General features: G+C 31.4%; 1 protein-coding gene across 1 annotated transcript in view; it reads left to right on the plus strand.

Moving 5' to 3' along the window:
- LOC148281691 (uncharacterized) overlaps nucleotides 1-13864 on the plus strand; it is a 47058-nt gene extending 33194 nt beyond the window's left edge. The window contains exon 2 of the mRNA XM_088226288.1: nucleotides 13676-13864. Coding sequence (XP_088082414.1) covers nucleotides 13676-13864 — 189 coding nt within the window. The remainder of the gene's footprint in view (nucleotides 1-13675) is intronic.
- Nucleotides 13865-14092: the final 228 nt, after the last annotated feature.

Genomic DNA, 14092 nt, shown 5'->3' on the forward strand with positions numbered 1-14092 from the left:
TGGAGAGGCCCACTCACTCTTGGAGGGTCTACAAATACCTTGAGCCACCATGTGATCGAACTCTTGCTTCGCCTGCCTCAGTAGTTCTGGGGACAGCCGACGAGTCTTACACATAACGGGTTTGCCACGGGTATCTATATGGTGGATTGTGTTGTGTTTATCCAGCCCTGCGTATGGTTTATTGATATCTACTAGTTGTGGATACTTCAATATGAGTGAGTGGTAAATGTTGGTTTTGTCTGTTAATGATATGGAACATGTTATGTTGTTGTTTGTGGAGATGTCAAATGCTCTGACTATCTTGCCGTTTGTATTGTCTACTAACCGTTTGTTCCTAACATCTACTAACAGGTGGAAGTTGTGGAGAAAATCTGCTCCTATAATAGGGCGTGTCGTATCCGCTATTATAAACTTCCATGTAAACATTTGTTTACATCCCAGATTCAGTGTTACCGTGGTAACTCCGAAATTCTGGATCGTAGTCCCGTTCGCTGCATAGAGAATTAGCTTAGACTTTTCTCCATGGCGTTTGTGTAAAGATCTAGGAATTAATGATATTTCCGATCCGGAGTCAACGAGGTATGACACACCGGTATCCCGATCTTTAACAAAGAGACGTGTTGTGTTGGTTGAATCAGCCGCCTCCGCTATGATTCGACCATCTAGTTTTTTGAAGCTAGATGCGGTTTAAATTCACATGGTGTGACGCATTTCTTAGCTTGATCGCCAAATTTTGTGTGGAAGTAACAAAGAATAGTTTTCTTGTTATTTCCGTTGGCCCTATAGCTTGTTTTGTTGAAATTGTTGTTGTATTTGTTGTTATTGAAATTGTTACTGCTGTTACTTGTTGTGTGTTTGAATCTATTGTTATTGTTGTTGTGACTATGCTGTTTGTTGATTGTGTGAAATAAACTCTCTACCTTATGGGTTAGAGCTTGTACGGACTGTTCTAAACTACAAATGTTATTTTTATTGTTGGTACCTACTACCGCTACATTATCCTGTGTGTACACCTGTATTAGGCGATCTGCTATCGTCGCTTGCCTATCCCAGTCATCTTCGCTTATGGCTAAATGCGCTTGGATCGTCTTGGGCAGTTGTTGTATCCACAAGTATTGCAACGTCGTTTCGTCTATTTGTAAACCTATTGCTAGCGTCCGCATCTCTCTAAGTAGGCTGGATGGGTTTCGATCCCCAAGCTGTAAGGAAGAAAACAGTTTTTCTCTCCTTCTGTCCTGTGGACAGCCCATGCGTTGGATTATAGCTTCCTTCAGCCTCGTATATTTTGCTCGGTTCGGTTCCATGAGTAAAATATCTGAAACTTGTTCTATGTGCGTTTGTTCAAGTTTTGACACTAAGTGACTATAACGTGCGTCTTCTGAAACTATGTTTGCCAACTCGAATTGTGCTTCTATCTGTTTAAACCAAAGTTCGATGTTGTTCACCCATAGCTGTGGTAGTTTAACGCTAATCCTATCCGTGTGGAACATGTTGTTTGCTGTGTTGATATTTGTCAAGTCAGTGTTGTCCTTGTTAGCCATTGTTTACAGTTTAAAAATATTCGTTTTTAAAAAAAAAATTCAGAAAAATGTATGTAATAATGATTACAGTATAAGTTAAAATATTGAAATAAAAGTATTCAATAATGAGTGTAGTTGTATTAAAAAGTTAAGTTTAAATTATTAGATTTAAATTTAAATTTAAATTTAAATTTCAAACAAAAATATTTATTTTTTAAATGTCAGAGTCACTATTTGTTATGTATGTACTGTGCAAGTTATAGAAAAGAAAATTAAAAACAGAAAATTTAAATAATTATTTTACCATACGGCGGAACACATTTTCCAACTATTAGGTATTTGTATTCTCCAAGCCTGAGTGGTCCCCTCAATATTAATATTCCTTTTGATTGTCCGTTGTACAATATATCAAGTTTAAAAATGTTTATGGTAAAACTTCAAATCTGTAACACATAATAACATGCATAGCCTAGGTTAAAAATATAAACATATATAGTACAGTCACACGATATAATGTATATAGAAAAAAAGTATGGATACTAATGTCCACGTACTAAGTTAAACATTCGTCGGCTTAGCCGCCCGAATATCTGTTTGTTTGATAGTTTCAAGTTGTTTACAAAAATAAAATTTTACAAATTGCAAGTATTGTGCACGACTGCGCCAGCTGAAAAATATTTCCGATAGATTTCGCTGGTAAAAAAAAAAAACTTACTCCCGCAGTGCGTTCACAAGGAGAAAACTTTCGGATGCCTACGTCACGCTTGTCTCGCCATATAATATTTGTCAAAAATAATTATGTTCCGGTACCCTGTAAGTACCTCTACTCAATCTGGCACCCTATGTAAATGTTCGTGTGAATTGTTTGTGTGTTCGACTCAAGAAAAATAAAAAATAAAATTTATATGTGTTGTAGGAATGTATTACTCGGCGTGCGATTTTTGGTGAGCGAGTCGCTCGAACGTATTATATTATGTTTGTTTATAATAATTTTAGTTAAATTATGAATCACCTGTTTGAATTAATCCCGGCCGAGTAATATTGTTAAGAAATTAATCACAGTTTAATCAATTCACTAGTTACATTAATTACATTTACATTAGTTACATTTACATTGAAGATTGTTACCGACAGAAAAATTCACTCGATTCGCTCGGTCTTTGAAAAATCTAATTCTATTATATATTATAATTATTATAATATAATTCTATTATACTAAATTAATTAACCTTACAATAAGTTAACCTTGAAATAGATTAACCTTGATTAATTACAAATAAATTAAAAGTGCAATCAAATTAAAAATGAAATTTTAAATTTTTCATGTACCGACCGAAAAAAAAAATAATTGTTGTACAATTTTGTCAAGCGAAGATATTTCTGTCTGAAATTTTTCGCAATTTTTATGGAATTTGAATGGGGTCACCGTGATTGATTGTTTAATGTTGTGTTTTCGTGTTCAAACGTCGGGGTATACCACTTTTGTTGTGTTGTTACCACCTTTATGTAGGCACCTAGTTGGTGGCCTAGTTTTGTGATGTACAAAGTTATGTGGGTGCACAGAATGAGAGCAAGTAAAACAGGGTACTTACGTTTTACACAAAGATTTATTCACGAAACTAAACTACTGAGGCTAACACATTGAAAGAAGGATTCCAATAACTATATTAGGCAAAATAAAATGAAGTTGGTAAATCTAAATTGGCGGTAATTTTGTGCCTCGAAGACGCGTGCGGTGAGGTCGGAATCCGGTAGTTTTCTCCTGGTCGGTTTGGCCCGTTCGTACGCTCTACGTCGGCGTTCGGCAATGTTCGGCTCGTGCCGTCGTTGTCGACCCGCCACACTTACTTCGTGGTTATTCATAAAAATAAAATATAAACACAACAACTTTGTTTTCAACCAATATTTTTTTTCTACCGATTGGTTTCAAAGCTAAACAATCTTCTTTATCAAGGTATAATTTACTAATGAATTTAATATTTTATTATTTTTGCCGAGTATACTCAATGTTAAATTGAAACATATAGAGCTAATAATTCAAGTCTTTTTGTCATGATAATCTTGTAAAGATGGGAAGTGCAAAGTGAGGTGGATACGATCTTGAATCGGTTATTTCATTTCTATGATTTCTAGGTTGCATAATTTTAGTATTTTATTTTCAACACGAAGAACTTTTGATCCAGTGTCTTTTCAGATGGTTTGCAAATTCAGAACAAATATTATTGTTTAGCCACCTTTCGTGTTCTTTTACTGTAATATTAAAGTTTATTTTAGTTTTTCCAATGTAGATTGAATCGAAATCATTACAATTTAATTGGTAATTTAAAGATTTATTTTATTAAGGTACTTTATCTTTGTGATTTTTAAACTTTGTTCCTATATTATAAGTTGTGTTGAATGTAGGTTTAATGTTTGATGGTAGGGAATCAGAAAGTTGTTTAGTTAAAATATTTAGTCCACTCCTATCGAGTTTAAAAAATAGAATCCATCTCATTTCACACTTCGCATATTTACAAGAACATGACATAAATACTTAATAATTAGCTCCATATCGATTTCATATTTAGTGTTTACTGTACAAACTGTGCTGTTATTTATACCTTGATAAAGAAGCGTGTGTAGCTTTAAAACCGATTGGTAGAAAAAAGTACAAAAGAGTTGTTAAAAAAAAAGTTTTTTTATATTAAAACAAAAAAATTGAAACAAAAAAACAATGCTCAAATCACTGAATCATTTATAAAAAAAATATATTATTTCCGTTCTTATGATTTCCCCAAATAGTTTTATTTTGGGTGACATTTATGGTGGGAGTTGTAAATAACTAGGAGCGGGGTTCGAACCTAGGACCTCTGATACGTGTTTTTTCTAGTGTAAATAAATTATTTGTAAAATACCATAATTAGTAGGTAATTAAAAAAATATCCCGTAAAAAGTTGATTAAGCTTTATTTTCTGGATAAGAGCAAATAACACAACCGTAATATTTAAATAACTTTATTTTATTATTTTCATTTGTTATCATGTTTTTTTTTAGATTATTAAGATATTTTAAGATAAGGTGATCAGTCTTATCGTAATGAAGGGGAAATTAAAAGTACACAAATTCTTCGAAATAGGGCGATAAAGATAATATTTAAATACATATTTATTCCAATCTAGAAAGAATGCACAACGAAATTGGTTCGCCTAAAGTAAAGCAACATTTAAAATAAAATATTACAATTTTTATATATAAAACAATTAAGGGGACTAATAAAATATATAATAAAATTTAACAAACATATGAAACAAGGAATAAAAAAAAGAGAAGATTATTAATTAGGAGGAAAAGCAAAGTCCCAAAACTCATTGTACGAGAGATTGAAGCTGTATTTAAGTTGAAGCTGTAGTAACCTGAAGAAATAGAAAGCATTGAAATATTTCAAATTAATTTGAAAAAACGTGTCCTTGAGAAATTTTGATAAAAAATTTTGATGTTATTGAAAGTTTATATGTATTCTTTAGATAAGGGACTGATAAAAGTGTACTCGCAAAATAAAGCTTTATTAGACCAAAATTTTGCTTTTGGTCTAATAAAGCTCAGCCAAAATCAAGTGAGGGTTATCACTAGAGGACTAGAGCCTTTACAGGGCACTGCAGATTATACAAACACCTCGCTGGAATGAACCTTTCCGAAACTCTTATATGTAGGTTCTGCAGTGTAGATGAGGAAACACTTATACACATTCTATGTGAATATGATCTTTTACATCATAAAAGGAGCCTCATCTTCGGTGGACCACTGGTTAAAGCTGGGGATATTAAAGAGCTCGCCCCCTACTCGGCTTGGAGGGGGAGATTTAGAAAAATGTAAACTCTCGGCTTCAATACAGTAGCCAGGCTTTTTATAGACCTGAGCTTAGAGTGCGAGAACTTTTTACGGGGACCCGTCACAATAGATCTTCACAGGTCGCAGTGATGTCAGGAGCTTGCATAGTGCTGACCCCCACCACTAAGAGAAAGAAATAGTTTTTTTTATTTTTTTAAGTTTTATTAATTTTAACAAATCAGTAACATACATAATTGTATTTTTGTTCCTGCAAAGCCGAAGCTTGTCTACGGGTTAAATTACTTTTTTTTAAAAAATTTATAAGTAAGTACATGGTTTAATTATAAATGAAGAATAACATATATTTATATGCACACTTAAGTTAATAGTTCTTTAGATGCTATGAACGAGCTATATAAAGCACAAATAAATCCAAAAAAAATACCATACTTGTTTCTTGAATTGTTAACAAAGTGTAATATTTATATTGCTGAAATCATTCTTAAAATAAAATGTTCATAAAAGTCTTATCACGATGGATTATTGTTGATTGTGTTTTTTACTAATATTTATGTAAATAGCCACCTATCAATACAAACATCAACTAATACGTCTAATAAATAAGATCCACTATCTAATGCGTACAAATTTATAAACAGTGCATAAAGCCAGTTGGGTACAGTTCATGTAGGCAGTCCGCACCAGGACCGCCCATCTCCTTATAAGGATGACAGCCCGCCCACTGGTAGCTGACGTCACTTAGATACAACTGCTGTCAAAGATCTCTGCTTTATGATTGTTTCAATCAGTCTCGATACGAGATACAGACTTCAGTTGCACCAAAAAGATATAGAAACTAAACTCGCATTCTCTTTTTCAGAGCCAGATTCCCAAGAAATACTTTAACAAAATACACGATTTTGTCTAAATCAACAGACCCTTGCAGGAGACTGGCGCGAAACATCTTTTTAAAAAAATGTGAGATTCGTCATGGTTCATTTTCAGGACCTAATGGTGCATAGGGCACAGCATTGTTACATCAATCACATCGTATCTTTATCATTTTATATTACATTAATGTAAGATGATCAGTCCTACTTAAGTCTATTGAAATCGATTGAACTAAAAACAACTAATTTTTAAAAGATCAAAAACTTTCAATGAGTTACCAAAATGTCAATAAACGTCTCCACTTAATAACAGAATGCCTTAATTTAATCAAAAAGAGATTGAATAATAAATATTATTTACATGCAATTACGTATAAACGCGATTTTTTGTGTCGGACCTATTAGTAAAAAAATACTTTTTAACTTCTCAATAAAGAATTAATACTATACAATTTGGTTTAATTTATAACGTGAGTTTGGTTATGAAAATGAAAGTATTTTGCTACTTCAAAAATGGTCAGAAAGTTATTATACAAATAAGTAGATACCTGACTAGTTGAAAAAAAATCTAAAACTACTTAATTAATTTATTACTGGAAAATATGTACACTAACCATATTTTCAAACGATGTCATTTTAAATTTATTTCAACAGAGAGGGAAAACGTTTTTGAGAAGGGAATTGTGTAAAGTGGCCACTTAAACCAGCCAATGACAAGTCATAAGCCCTGTAAATGCCTAGACTTCCATATTCCCTTCTCAAAAACGTTTTCCCTCTCTGTTGAAATAAATTTAAATATGAACAACTCCCTAGGGGGAAAATCCAGCCAGTCTGCAAGCATTTGGACATACTCAAACATTGTTGAATTACTACCTGGTAAAAGAAGAAGAATAAAAATTGGAAAATTGTTTTCAGGCGTTGCCTAGTAGGTGAATTGGTTTAGCCGGATGAATCTCACCAACGTCATAAAGGTTTCAGCTCCTTTACTTCACAAAAGTCAACAGATGGAAGAGTTGAGGAAATGTGGATGTTCAAACATAGGCAGAATGGTGAATGTTACACAGTGTATAAAGTGGCCACTTAAACCAGCCAATGACAGGTCATAAGCCCTGTAAATGCCTAGACTTCCATATTCCCTTCTCAAAAACGTTTTCCTTCTCTGTTGAAATAAATTTAAATTTGAACAACTCTCTAGGGAGAAAATCCAGCCAGTTTGCAAGCATTTGGACATACTCAAACATTGTTGATGTCATTTTAATTCAATATTTTTTAATCGACAAGCAACTTTGTGTCATTTTTAATAACGAATGAATTTTAAAGTAAAAAACATATTACAAAAATTTGTCATCATGTCGCAAACCAAAAATAAATAATTCTACTTAATCAACCACAGATTTTTTAACCAATATTTTTTTCAGCCCTGTATATAAATTACCTTGACCATATAAAGATACATATTTTTTTATTTTAATCAAAAATTTCTCTATCCTGATTATATTATTTTTTGTTTACTACAACCGAATTAAATTTTTTAAATAAATTCATCTTAGACTAATACAAAAAAGGCCGATTTAAAATTCTATTCTTTCTATTTTTACAAATCACAAAACATTATTAATTTCTCTCATTTTGAACAAGGCTGTTATAATCATATCGGCATGTTCAGTTAATGGTCTTGTGTTCCCTATGTAACCATGTTAGATAGAAGTCATAAGAGGATCGCTAAATTTATCGATCGTTTCCTGTACAGATCAATTCCATATCGCTTGTACATTATAGAGCGAAGTGAAACTGATTCTATGGTACAAGACACACCTCTAAATTCAGCCCACTATTATGATGTCATCATTTGCTTAGACATTCAGGTGTAGTCAACACATTTTTAATTTATTGTACGCAGTATGTGGCCAAAACATAACAAGCTAATCAATTTGTGAAAATGTTGTAAGTTTTGTAGTAATTAATATAAGTACAAACTATGAAAACCAACAAAAGATTTATAAAAGAATTTCATAAAAAATATAATTTTAGTTCATCATTTATTTTCATATCTTATTGGTTTTATTACAATGTTAAATATGATATAACAGTTTCATTCATATGCATTTTTTAAATAAAATAAGCCTTGTATGTTTTATAACCTTTATAGGTTCAAATAAAAGATAGGGGAAGGATGTACAAAATGACATAGATTTTTTTGTAAAATGAAAAAAAAAATAATTGGTAATATATTTAGAAAAAAACTCTTTGGTTCAAAATGTACACTATTTTTTAACATGTAAGCACTGCTGTTGTAGGAAAAAATACGAATCTATCAGATAAAAATACAAAAATAAAAACATACTGCGAAAATCCGTTTTGTCCCACCGGGTGTACAAAACAACATACGATATATAATTGGATGGGATGATTATTCAACATTTTTTAAAAACAGAATTGATAAGTTTTTTATGAATATTAAAGAATTAAAATATTTAATGCACACTTCACAAACAAAAATCTTGTTTTTTTTATTTAAACCCGCACATTCTGCATGAGCCCAGTTTCCACAATTCATGCATTTTAACCATGTTTCACCTGGCTTTGATCTCGTATATAACTCATTACAATAAATGCATGAGCAGTCATCTTCATTGTATGTAAGTAGAAAGTCTTCAGAGTCTGAATCAATAATAATCAATTTTTTACACATACCTTGTTTACACTTTTCCAGGATATGTTTTTTAGAACTTTTAGCTCTAGCCTCTGATATATTTGGAGTTTTATTCAAATGTCATGTTTTACGCACATAATTGCGAAACATTATTATTCTTCTAAAGAAAAAAAAGTATTTAGTGGGGAAAAATGAGATAGTATGTCATTTTACCCTACCAGTACATATGTCGTTTTGCCCCACTACGTGAGTTTTCAAAAACATTAAAAAATATCACATTGCACTTTGTAAATTTTAACAAAATTATAGTTTTTCATGAAGATTAACAATGACACAACATATTCTTTCAGTTTGTGTTATAGAATAATACAAGAATAATAAAATGATAATACCTTCGGTGTCCGCGCCGCAAAAATATTGTTTAATTTCACAAAGTAACCCGCAACACGTCCTCCTCGGGCGGTCGCCATTAGCGTCCTTAATATTGGTGAGTATTTATGTGTCGTACCAGTGCTCATTCTTGTGCAGGTTCAAACATGACCAAGAGTTTGGTTTCTAAGATATGATTACTTTGTCATTTTACCCGCCTATGTCATTTTGTACACCCTTCCCCTACGTAAATTACAAAATAAAAGTGAACATTTAAGAAATAATAAATATAAATTAGTAAATAAATATTCAGTACTACGGACTATTTCCGGCTAAAAAACTCAAGAGAGTGAGTGGTTTCACTGTAGTTCCAAGTTATTATTAAGAACAGTTGCGGACAAAATAAAAATCTCCAAGATAATGCTCAACCTTTACCGAGAAGTGACACTATAGGAAGAAGGTGAATTTTCGGTTCACATTTTTAAGATAGATTTCCCTCTCTGTTGAAATAAATTTAAATATGAACAACTCCCTAGGGAAGAAACCCAGCCAGTCTGCAAGCATTTGGACATAATCAAACATTGTTCAATGTTTTTAATCCACCTGATTCACGAAGAAGCATGGAAATTGAAAAAATAAGATGTTCAGGCGTTGCCTAGTAGGAGATAAAATAATTCAATTAGATTAATCTCACCGGCATAAATAAAGGTTTTAGCTCTTTTACTTCACAAACATCAACAGATGAAAAAATTGAAGGTATGTAAATGCTCAAATATGGGCGAAATGGTGAATGTTACACAGTGTGTAAAGTGGCAACTTAAACCAGCCAATGGCAGGTCATAAGCCCTGTAGATGCCTAGACTTCTATATTACCTTCTCTAAAATTTTATTCATCTCTGTTTAATAATGTTAAGATTAATTTTTATTTCGTTTTCTATGGATACACAGTTTAATTTTAACTAACAGCTCTTTGCACAAACCTTTTTTGATATCATATTTCATAATCGATTTGTTTGTTACTACCCTTCATTCGCCCCATTGTTAAGCGCCCTTATATTTTTGCACCTTTTTTCACCAATGTAAGTAAATGTTCATCAAACCTGAAAGAGACCTAATAACGTAGGTACACGTGGTAACATTGGACATTTCGTAAGAGCGGATGTTATTGCAAGGCCGCCCTCATTAGCTCGTAAGCGCCTTAAAATACAGCCATTGATTAAAACCGCACCTTCCTACTACTGACAATCTGGGCCTACTCAATTCTCCATTCATAACTCTATCAGGCAATGCATTTACTTGATGTTTACACCATAATTTTTTGTAATTGGTTAATTCTAATTATAAATAATTGGGAAATACCAAGATTTTTTTTCACTAAATTAAATGAATAATGAGCTATGAAATACTGTCATAAAAATTATTAGAATCATAAAAAATATTTTTTTCTAAATGTTATAAAATATTTGTGTATAACCACTTCCCGACTTTTCTATGTCAACCGGTTTCGAGACGGACCCGTGACTGCGTCAGGACACTAATTAAACCAACAAGCAAAACCCACTATACACCTTCACCATAGTTGTTGCACAAAAATATAAAACCAACACGACATGCATTTTAATGACTGTTTTTAATTTTTATCTCTAAATTTTGATATCCTAATAAGTGCATATGCTGACTTCAAAAATACGATACAAAAAAAAAATTGGCGTGTGAAAGTGTATTAACAAATTAAAAAATATTTCTAGAAACCATATCTGAATTATCATTTCAATTATGTTTTAATGTGTTTTTTTTTCTATTGATTTCAGTGATACTTTTATTTTGCTTTTTCAATATTACTGTATTTTACTTGTAAACTATTATTTAACTATTATTTCGTATATTTTATTATGTATAATTCTTAATTTGTTTAATTTATTTATGCATTAATATTTATATGTGATTATATTTTTTACTTTTTGTTCTTTGGAATTTTATTATTTATTATTTATACCTTGTTTTTCTAGATCCTTATTCTATTGCCATTTTAATTTATTGTCACTATAATTTAATCTAATTCATTTTAATGTGTATTTTTTTGTTATTAATTACTATGGCTTGACACGGGCACAGCCTAAAAAGCCTTAATAAGTTCATGAATTTGATTTCAATGATTTAAGTTATTATCAAATTATTGAATAAAATAAGTTTATTTATATTTAAATGAATGTTATTTTGAATGAATAAATAAATTTTAAAAACTGCTACACTTCCTTATTCACACACTGATAAATAACACATTTCTTAGTTGTTCGCCTCGTAGTCTAGTCTAGTGGTAAGCGCTTTTTCCTATCACGAATTCAGTCCCGGATTTTATTTCTGGTAGGTTGACGTGAAATATTTATCTTAATAACGGCTTTTTACTGCTTTATTTCTGCGGCCTAAGAACTTAAAGGCAGAATACTAAATAAACTTAGTTATACAGAAAGCAGCCAGCCATAGAAAAGTGAAACTGAGATAATAGCCATTTCGTGAAAAGAGTGAATTATAAAATCTACACAATAGTTTGAATGTTTTTCACTTTAACAAACGATAAACAATGAATACATAAGTTTTTTTTATATATTACAAACAAGAATCTTATTGTGTATTTGACTAGTTCAAAAGATTTTTAAAGTACCATAAGATTTTTCTAGTTTTGTGGGTGTTTTCTGCAAATTGAGAAATGCCGTTTTTATGATCAACACCTTTTTCCAGGGGTGATTAATACAGTTTGTTTATATGAAAGCGGTCTGGCTGTTTTTAGCAGAACATAGAATCGACCTTACTGCACCCGATAACATCAATATCTCATTTTTTCGAAATTGTGGACTGGCTGCTTTCTGCATAACTAAGTTAAAATGTAACACTATTTACTCGCCTATTCCTCTGATATTACCGGCGTGCAATTACACTTAATTAATTTATATATAGGCAACTACTGTGAGAATAACCACGGATTTTTAAGTAAACCTTAACACCCAAGAAATATTACATATTTAGGTATATTAGATAAATTTAAATGAAATATTTTGTCTATCAGGATTTCCAAAAATGACAAAATATCTAGTATCCTGAGACATACGTGAGACATTTATGGATATCATCAATATCATTAAATATTTCACCTCTTTTATTTTACAAACATCGACAGATGAAAGAATTGAAGGAATATACCTGTTTAATTATAGGCAGGTGAATAGTAAAATATGTGGTTAATTTTACTCAGTGTGTAAAGTGTCTTCTTAAACCAACCAATGACAGGTCATAAGCCCTGTAGATGCCTAGACTTCTGTATTCTCTTCTTTGATATGTTCTTCATCTCTGTTGTAATATATTAAAAATAAAACATCAAAAATAAAACATTTAATTTAGAAAAACAGATGCAATCTTATTAGACCACTAAGCAAGATACACATGTAATTTTAATAAACTGAAAAGAAACGGTGAGTATCAAGTTATCATTTCCTAACCTCGGGTTACCTAAGGTTAACCTAAGGTAACCTCAGGTTACCATACAGTGACTCGAGGAAGTTTTTTCACAGAGTATGTAAACTGTTAATATGGTGATCCTTTAAATCAGCCAATTAAAACAGGACATGATAGAAACGAACGCGGGTTTTTGATCCCGTGGTGTTGGAATGACGAAAACGAAGTCACTGAAATTAAATGTTTAGGTGTAATGTTGGATTCAAAACTTACATTTCACCAAAACGCTAAGATGGTAATAAATAAGATTGCAAAAAAAATATCAATTTTGGGAAGGATCAGAAGATTTATTGATAAGGACTCCTGCAAAACTATTTACAAAGCAATTATTGAACCACACGTTAACTACTGTAGTAGCATTTTATTTTTATCAAACAAAGAAAACATAGATAAACTAACTGTATTACAAAATAAATCCTTTAGAATCATTTTGAAAAAAAACAGATATACGAGGGTAAAGTCGATGGTAAATGAAATGAAATTATTAACATATAAACAAATAATATTTTACAATACAATGATATTTGTTCATAAAATTATAAACTCTAATAAAAAAACAGAATTTTGGAAAAAAATTGATCGGATCCAGCATGAACACAATCACAATACTAGAGAAAAGAACAAAATTAGACTTCCATTTAGAAAAAAGGCAAAGTCACAAAATTCAATTTTATTTAAAGCAATTAAAAAGTATTACGAAATGGAAAAAATATTTATGAAGAAAAAAACATTTCAAAATTTAAAATAATGGTCAAGACATATGTGATAAACAATTTATAAAGTAAATATATTTGCAATGTTATTATTAGAACACACATAACAATATGTATGATATGTGTGCCCTATTTTAAGATTTAAATAAAAAAATTTTTTTTAAAAAACTCCATAAAACGCCTAACTCTATCCGTGTCACAAGGACGACAAAGACCATAGAGGCCCAAAATGGGGCTGATGGACTGCATCAGTGTGGATACGACAAAATTGAAAGTGAGGAACTGGAAAGGAAGGGCAGCAGACCAGCAAGAGTGGAGGAGACTCCTAGATACAGCCGAGGCTCACCCAGAGCTGTTGAGCTTACGATGATGATGATGGAGTTGAGATTTGTATCCCAATAAATAAGTTATCCTGTAAATGCTTTGACTGTTATACACCGTAATCACTAATTTGCCTTTAATGAGATATTTGTCTATGTATCCAAAAATCCGTAAATCTTATCTATGTCACGAAAACCTAAAGTATGTACTTTTAAAGTATGCATTTTTTATTTCAGGTTCACTACAAAATCAAACCGTTTTTGATTGAAAGCTCTCGAAAAGGAACTTAATAATTTCAGTAGCGCTTTG

The sequence above is a fragment of the Micrasema longulum genome, unplaced genomic scaffold (assembly GCF_059751315.1).
Source record: "Micrasema longulum isolate JH-2025_06_02 unplaced genomic scaffold, ASM5975131v1 h1tg000419l, whole genome shotgun sequence".
Lineage (NCBI taxonomy): Eukaryota > Metazoa > Arthropoda > Insecta > Trichoptera > Brachycentridae > Micrasema > Micrasema longulum.